The sequence below is a fragment of the Schistocerca nitens genome, chromosome 6, assembly GCF_023898315.1.
Source record: "Schistocerca nitens isolate TAMUIC-IGC-003100 chromosome 6, iqSchNite1.1, whole genome shotgun sequence".
Lineage (NCBI taxonomy): Eukaryota > Metazoa > Arthropoda > Insecta > Orthoptera > Acrididae > Schistocerca > Schistocerca nitens.
The window spans coordinates 393,556,599-393,565,658 of NC_064619.1; the positions used below are offsets into that span (position 1 = coordinate 393,556,599).

Sequence of the window (9,060 nt, forward strand, 5' to 3'; positions counted from 1 at the left end):
GAGTGACAATGGACAGTCGATACCATCTTCGCTGGACGATTCAGATCACCAGTCAAAATACACCTGACAAATTCCAAAAACAAAGCACTTCAATATTTATTACGTGGGGAGAGGGAAAAACTTACCTTCAGGGCTTCCTGCTCCACTATCGCCATCTTACGCGATGACTTCTTCGTTGAGTTAGCCGTGGTAATAGATACTTAGGTAACAAATGGCTTCAACAAATATTTTCTCGTAGCCCAGACCAATACAATCTATGGGCTGGGAAAACGTACGGACAGCTTTCACTCGGAGTTTCAATATTCTTTAATAAATATGAAAAAAACTGATAATGAGAGACAACACTTTCACCGTTCCCAACACAGATTATTCAGAAAAGGTACGTCAAACATATTCAATGTATGGAATGAAAACTATCACAATCTGATCCATCAATTGATACTTGAATACGTTATTTCAAACAAACATCCTATCCTTCCCAATTTCCTTCCCACGCATTCCCAAAAAACCAAAGATACATTCCACAAATAATATCTTTGGTCAGGATTAGGGTAAATAATATCTTTGGTTTGCGGTAAAAGTGTAGACATTCGGCATAATCTTTTATCATCGTACAGTGCTGATCCATTTCTCTTCAACGACTTGTCACAGGAAATCTATCCTCAAGACAAGACACATTTTTTAACCAACCGCATAACCAACTCACATAGGCTCATTGACATGGTTTGCATTGAGATGCAATGTTGACATCGGGTAAAACTGATCCGTACAGGGCCTCAATGAAACGAACGCAGCATCAAAACATTCCAAAATGCATTTTTTTTTTTTGCGTGCTCCATGGCTAATTTCAGCTGCAACTCTCCATGGTGTGGAACATCTCAGTGGCTTTCCAAATACAGACATGCAAACACGGCTACATGCTGGTCATTTACATCACTAGATTTTTTTTGTCTTAACGTAAAATAAAGTTCGATAAATGTAAAGGTCAATTCAAACTGTCCATCGTGTCATGTCGCAGAACCGTTATGTCAGAGTGCATACACACCGTCCGTCACGTCACGTCAGTTCATTAAGCCCATTATCGAACAGTGAAAGTGTGATTATCAGTTACCTTTCACAGTACAAGAAGTCGGAGTATAGTACCGAAATTGAAGAAGTAACCACGAAAACGTTTGTTAATGGCCTAAGCAAACTTCATAAGGTATATCCTTGAAAATTTTGTGTGCAACGTGCTGAGAAGTGAAATAACATTTCAAAACACAAACATTTATTTGCTAGGGGAAATATACAAACACATGAAACAATATTTATAAGGAAATGAATAAACAGAGCCTGTTTACCTTCTGCATGGTGTTTTTTTTCACATAACTAATAACGCCGTAAGTAACATTATTTTTTCCTTCATTAGAGCTGATTTTTCACTCAAAACATTATCTAATGAAAATTGCTTTATCAACATATGTTGTTACTTGTATTGTATACAGTCTGGGCATCAGTTCTCTTCTGTTATTGTAAAACATACATAATTTTTCGCTTTCAGATATCTGACCACACTTGCGGAAGAACGCTCACTGGGAAAAACATACAAGGAGCGACAGGATATTCACAATTTGTCACTAAAACAAAGCGTAATAATAAAAATAAAATGAATATCAAAAAGAACAAAAAGCACGAAATCAACTACTGTAGCATCAGTGAGTGCAGTGAGAATAGGTTGATTATAAATTAGCAGGCGACGCCGCTCTCAAAACTTCTTTCCGAAAAAGTCCATCATCTTATATACAGTAGTTAAATTTAATACTAATCCTCTCAGTAAAAAGTGAGTTAACTGTTTCCCTCAAAAACCAAAAATCAACAGTACCCAAAATTGGCACCACTACTGAATTCTTTTTCCTAAATCTGTTTTCATCATTAAGCGAATTGCTGTTACAGATATTGCTGATTCAAAAATCCACAAATATATTTCTCTAGGAATTTTTCCTTTAACAATTTTTTTACAGTTACTAATTAAGCTCCATGACTTTATATAAAATGAACTATTATACCTCAAGAAAAACACAACATCATTAAATATATTGAGAATTATTTCTGCCACCATCTATGGCTCTGAAAAACATCACTATATGTTACACAAATAATACAAAATCATTGAATATACTGAACACCGTTCAGGCCACCTTCTGCAGTTCTGCAACAATTCCTACATACATTATATAAAAGGAAAAAGCAATTTTGTAAAATTACTGAAAATTACTCATTCCACTTTAGTAGTCCTGAAAGAACATATCACCCACATAGAGAATACCAAACTAATGAACAGTCCTTATAAAATTACTGAAAATTATTCTCTCCAGCTTCTGTGGCTTTATCAAAGTCCTCACATTAGACACATATTACACGAGGAATGTATTATTATTGGCAAAGAATACCAAAAGTACATGTAGAAAATTTGAACATAACTCATTCCACCTCTGTGGCTCTGTTTATTTCGTATACAATATTCCAGAAAAATACAAAAAGTCCTTATATTAAAGTACTGAAACCACTAGCCAATTACTGTGGATCTTCATTACACATTACTGAAACTAACTCCAGCCAACTTCTGTGGCTCTCAAAACACCTCTAACACCAGTCAGTTACTGTGGTATACATATGGTACATACAAAAAAGTTCTTATAGATACACATTAAGCACGACTCATGCCAACTTGTGTGGCTCTCAAACCCAAATAGTACACTTCATTCAAGAAAACATACATTACTGACAATATTAAATACACTCAAGTCCACCTCTCTGTGGGTTTCAAGTAATCTCATTTATTTTTGCGTTATGTTTGGTCAGTATCTTAGTTCACTATTAGAACAAATGTGTCAATGTAAGTTTGTGCTGTTTGGCTGAAAAACCGCTCTGCTGATCATCTACACTAAGGATCAATACTCAACGAGATGGTATCGATATGAGTCCATACAAGGGCCTGCAGAAGAATGAGAAGACCATCTAAGGATGCTGTCAATGGTGAAACCAAAAACAGTGCTGGAAATTGGTGGTGCTTCTTCCTCATGCCAGGGAAAAAAAGAAGGGAAGCATTTTTGGCGCAGTGTTCACATTACTCAACAGGCCCATAACCCATTGGTAGTGCTGAGGGGCAATACAAGGAATTGCAATGAGTAGATAGAAAAGTGTTCCTTTCCCATTCCCAAAGAGAGGGGGGTGAGGGAAGCAAGGACGCATAGATTAAAGAGACAGATAGACGACCAGTTTATGAAAACGAAAATTGAAGGAATAAACCAATCAGCTGGGCACTTTGTGGGCCCTAACCGCAACGTGCAAGACACACTGCCCTGGAGGAATAAGGCAGGATGGTGAATAGGGTAGTAATCCAGTGTTGTTACTACGGTTTTAGACTTCTTTCTGAATGTATCTCTTTAAATCAATAAAGTTTATTAATCCAAATAGTTTATCTGACTTCATGTAGACCAGTCTATAGGCATTAGCATGCGGTTTCTCTGTAACTCAAAAGGGTCCTACATACTCGAGTGTAAATTTCTTAGTTTAAGCTGTAAGTTTCTTAGATTTTTCCTTAGGGTTTACTAGCACTATATCAACAGTCTGAAAGCTCGTTTTACTAGCTCTCACATCATGTCACGTTTTTCTTTCCAACGCCTTTTTTCTAAAATTGGCACGAGCTACCTTCTCCTTTTTTCCATATCCAATTCTGTAATTTTAGGGAATTCTACTAAATTAAGTAGGATGTTGTTAGGTCTAATCCCTCCAATTAATGGTACTGGAGCAAAATCTTTGACATTGTGTTTTAAATCATTAATTACTTCCTCAAAGTACCCCAAGTAGTTAGCCCATGCTGAGTGCTTCTTATGACAGTATGTCCTAAAGAGATGGTTACGTTCTTTGATGATTCTTTCACACATGGTTCCCTGTGGAAAATGGGCCGAAATTTTGATGTGCTCTATGTTTTTCTCACTTAAGCATTCTTCAAAACGCTTAGATACAAACTGTGGTCCATTATCTGACAAAATAGTTTTTGGCACACCAATGTTGACAAAATAGTTTTTTTCTAATTTACATAAATTACCTTAGAGTTAGCCTTCTTAAGCAGATAAAATTTCACATATTTAATAAATCCATCTACTGGTATGAACACATACTCACAACCTCCTCATGAAACTGGTAGTGGGCCAAAAAGATCTATTGCTACTAAATCTAGTTTGTTTTGGGGTTCCACAGAGTACATCTGTCACTGTATAATTCTGTTACTAGCTCATACCTTTTGACATCTGTCACAATATTCCAGCCTCTTCTGTGCTCTGCACCACATGTTGTCAAATATTACAACTTCACATAGCTTGGCAATGCAATAACATGCTCCATAATGCCTATATTTATTATTTACAAAATCAATTAACAGATCCTCATCTTGTTCAGGTAAGTAAATACGCCAATCCTCTCTAGTTTTCTTTCTCCTCCTAAAAAGAGTATCTCTGTTAACTTGGAAATATTCTGCTAGCTTTGCAAAATTGGGGTGACCTATTCCATTTTTCACCTATTTAAGATTATCATTCTGATTTTGTTCCCACCTGAGGTTCTTACAGATGCGTTTAATCAGACCCTCTTCCTGTAGTTGAAAGTCTGTGATCAATATCTCATCACAGTCCCTGTTCCTTACAGGATCCACCCCCTGCTCTTTATTCTTTACACTTCTGGACAGCGCATCTGCCACTACGTTTTCAGCACCCTTTTTGTACTGCAGCTCATAGTTAAATTGTTGCAAATACATAGACCACCTCCTGAGTCTACCTTGTTTGAGCTGACAAGTATTTAAACAAGTTAGAGCACCATGATGCATAAACATCAACACTTTATGTCCTAACAGGTATTGCTAAAACTTTTGCAAACCGAAAATAACCGCTAAAGCTTCCAGTTCAGAGATGCTGTAGCTTTTCTCTGCTTGTTGTAACGATCGACCTACAAATGCGATTGTTTTGTGGACCTGTTCTTCTCCAACAATCTCAGTCTGGAACAGTTCTACCCCAGACAGTAACCACAGGCATCTGATCCTAAACAAAAAGGTTTTGAAAAGTCAGGATGATTCAAAATCTGGCTGTTCACTAATGCTTCCTTAAGTTTTTCAAAAGCGGTTTGACATTCCGGGGTCCACTTATAGGGAACATTTTTCTTCAACGAGTCCCTTAAACAAGGATCATTAAATAATTGCCCTGCCACAAATTTGCGATAAAATCCAAACAAACGGAACATTCCTTTTAGTTCCTTACATGTCGTTGGTGCTGCATAGTCCCTAACAGCACTTATTTTAGTTGGACCACGCATAATTCCTTTCCCGCTTACTATATGTCCCAGGAATTTCTGTCTTATCTAACTTCAATTTCATCCCTCCAGTTTTAATAGCATTCAACACATTGTCTAACAACGAACAGTTCTCTTCCCAAGTGAGAGTCGAAATCAATACATCATCCATGTAAACAGTAATTCGCTTCAATAACTGATCACCTCAAACCTGAGACATTGGCCTGACAAATGCATAAACACTGATATTCAATCCAAAACGCACAACCTTACACTGGCAACATCGTCCTTCAAACAGGAACGCTGTATACTTTCTGGATTCCTTAGCCACAGGTAGATTCCAGTATCCACATGTAACATCCATAGAAGGAAAAAATTTAGCCCCTTTAAACTTTTGTAATAGTTCTTCAATGTTTTCTGGCCTGTCACTCTCTGGTAAAACGATCTTATTCAACGCCCTAGCGTCCAAAACCAGCCTAATTGAGCCGTCCTTGTTAGGTACTACAACCAATGGGTTATTGTATACACTAACAGCCTTTTCAATTAGCCCCCAAGCGAGCATTTTCTGTATTAAGTATCTAACGACTTCCTTATGTATTTCTGGAACGGCAAATGGTTTTTTGAAAAAATATGCATCTCCTTTAATGGTTAAACAGCATTCGTAATTTCGAACTAATCCAGGCTGATCTGAAAATCCTTTACAATGTAAATTTGTCTTAAATCGTCCTTTTGTATCTCACTTAATTCAGTAAGTTGATACAGTTTTTTATCTATTATCTATCCTGATTCTGACATTTTCTAGTTCAGAAGTATCCACTTCCTCCCTTTCACCATATTAATTATAGCCTTCAATCAATGTAGCCACCCTGCAGTATCGTATTGGAGTGTCACTTTGTTCTTCGTTTACACTCTTGTCTTTTTCCAATGAATGGAAAACCTACAGGTTTTCCACTTATTCTCATATTTACGTCATTGGACCAAAATTTAGCTATCATTCATATTTATGCTAGAAGTTGGCACCCACCAACATTTCTACACTGAGTCCACTTATAACTAGAAAATTATGTTTTATGGCTACCGCACTTACAGTTATGGGTAGTAGGACTTCTTGTTTAACCACTTTCTTAGTTTTTCGAGTAGCTACAATAATGTTTAGACCACTCACTGGCATTACAACTATTTGCTTATTCTTTGGAAGAGCATTTACAAAATGCTGTGATACAGCACACACTTCCGAACTGGTATCAATTAGACAAGGAAGTTCTTCTTCAAACATCATTACTTCAATAATCGGTTGTCCTACATGCTCTCTCTTGATTACAGTCTCAGGGTCCTCTAACAAATCCTGCACCACTTCTCATCTGTCGCATCCTACCTCCTTGGTGGAAATCATAATTACATTTACTTGCTCCTCCCTTTGCTTATTATTAGTAGTGGCAGCTTCCACATGTCTGTCCACTATTGACAACTTAAAATACTCCTGCAACTTCTCACCATAATTTTCCTCTGATTCTGCAACCCCTTCCAAGGTTTCCACAATTCATTGGTAACCTCTCATCTGTTTCGCAGTGCTGATTCAGCCCCATGTCATGATCTGAATCTTCACTTAAATTTACTTGTTCCTTAAAATTATGGTACTTATGATCTTTACTTGCACTGTCTCTATCATATAATGATGCGTCATTTACTGGATATACCTTTAGTTTCTCCTTGTCACTCTCCTCTGCTCTCTTAGTGGCTAAATTATTATTACCAATATGTTGTTTTGTAGGCGCCTTCCTTGCAAAGGGTGTCGCTAGGGGTTTAACCTGTAATGTTTTCGTCTGTGAGCGCCAGCTTCATCGCAGACCACTAACAGTTTTCCTGCTGGGTGTTGTTATTATGTCTAAGATGCCTGTCATTGTGGGGGGGGGGAGGGGAGGGCACCGCCTCTCTGTTATGTCATCAGCCGAGAGCTGATGGCAGTCGAAATACTGAACCCATTCGTTGAACCTATTCCAACTACTACCTCCTCATCCTCTGAATCTACCTCTGTATCCATTACCCCTTTGGACGCTGATTCTGTTTACATTAACTTCAGCTCTATCATCATTCTGTCTGACAGGAGGTCTATATTCTCTCCTGGCATTTTCTTCTTCCTTTAAAATACTTGCTACCCTTTCCAGATAGTGAATAAATCTATCAAGATTATCTCTAGGAGCTGTAATTATTTTGTTTCTCCAGTACAATGGCAGCTTATTTTCTATCCCCATAATTATTTTCTCAGCTTCCACTTTTGCATTTAAATATGACAAAAAAGTTACCCATTTCTGTACAAAACATTTAATGCTCTCTCTCTTTGAATCATGCTTTTTCCTTGACCAAAATTAATTTAAAACCTTCATTTGTTTTCTTTTTCCCCAATACTTATCCAAAAAAGCCTGTTTGATCTCCACTAATCGCTCATATTTATCTGAGGCCAAGTTTCCCCAAATTCTTGCCTCTTCCATAAAATTTGAAGTAATGAATCCTATATTTTGTTTATCATTTCAAGATTTAGGCAAAACATCCTCAAAATCACTCGAAAATTCCTTTGGATGAACATTTTTACTAGGATCAAATCTCAAAAATTGGCGCTGTGTTACATAGGCAATTTCAGATGAATCTACTACACAGCCACTATGGTTGTTAACATTTCACTCTACTCGGGTTAGTCTACCCTCATGCTCACACAATTGCTGATTCACACTGGTACTGAATTGCTAGCTATTAGTTTCTATGTTAGTAATTTTACTAGCATACACAACTTAGCACACACATCTTTTCCATGTTTAACTTGACTTTCTAATGCAATATGGCTACCCTTACAGTGTTTTTCTATATTCTGAACCTGTACATGAACTTGAATTAGTTCTGAATTTACTTGCTCTTCCAATTGTTTGCTATCCTCAGCAACTTGCTTAATCTGAACAGTCAATTTATCTTTTACTGTTACAACACCCTGGTTACATTCTCGTTTTATCTGATTATGTTCACATTTCTCATTATTACTGAACAAGGTCATATAATTTTTCCAAGTATCACTCAAATTCGCAATTTCATCTTCCATCCTATCTTCCATTTCTATTGACAAGTTAGTAAACCCCTGATCAACTTCAGTATGTAACTCATTTATTTCAGAACTTATGGAAGTTTTTATGTCACTATCCATTTTATTCATTTTAATTTCGATATCACATCCAATTTTACTAATTTTGGTGTCAATATCGGAACTTAATGAAGATTTTATATCTGAACCCATCTCCTTCATATGTTTGAGAATATCCGCAAACATATCTGAAGCACTACCTTTTGGTTCACAAGCCACTGACATGGGTTCCTGCTTTATTTCTTTTGCAGTTACACGTATAGTTTCAATTTTGTCTCCCACCATGTTTTGTTCACTCTCAGTCCCACAATTAACATACAGTGAATCTGGCAAACTATTGCTAACATTTGCTTGTGGCACATCAAAATTGAAATTACCAATCATGGAATCATTTTCATCCTTTACATACCCCAAATCTACCCCCAGTCTCTCCTTTACTATCGTCTGATTGTTTTCAGCCATTTTGCAAAGTTTCTTGGCACACACACACAAAACTATAAGTAGAATAATCTTTTTCTTCATGTTGTTGGCACGGCGAGGTGGTATTGCATGTCCATACACCAGGCTCTGCCCACATCTGTCCAGAATACAGGTCACCGATTCCACCACGGCTA

General features: G+C 37.1%; 1 protein-coding gene across 4 annotated transcripts in view; it reads right to left on the bottom strand.

Moving 5' to 3' along the window:
- LOC126263191 (E3 SUMO-protein ligase PIAS3) overlaps positions 1-512 on the bottom strand; it is a 266,664-nt gene extending 266,152 nt beyond the window's left edge. For all 4 annotated transcript variants that reach the window (XM_049960247.1, XM_049960252.1, XM_049960249.1 and 1 more), the window contains exon 1: positions 126-512. In XM_049960247.1, the coding sequence (XP_049816204.1) occupies positions 126-155 (30 nt within the window). In that variant the 5' untranslated portion in view covers positions 156-512. The remainder of the gene's footprint in view (positions 1-125) is intronic.
- Between the last annotated feature and the right edge of the window lie 8,548 nt (positions 513-9,060).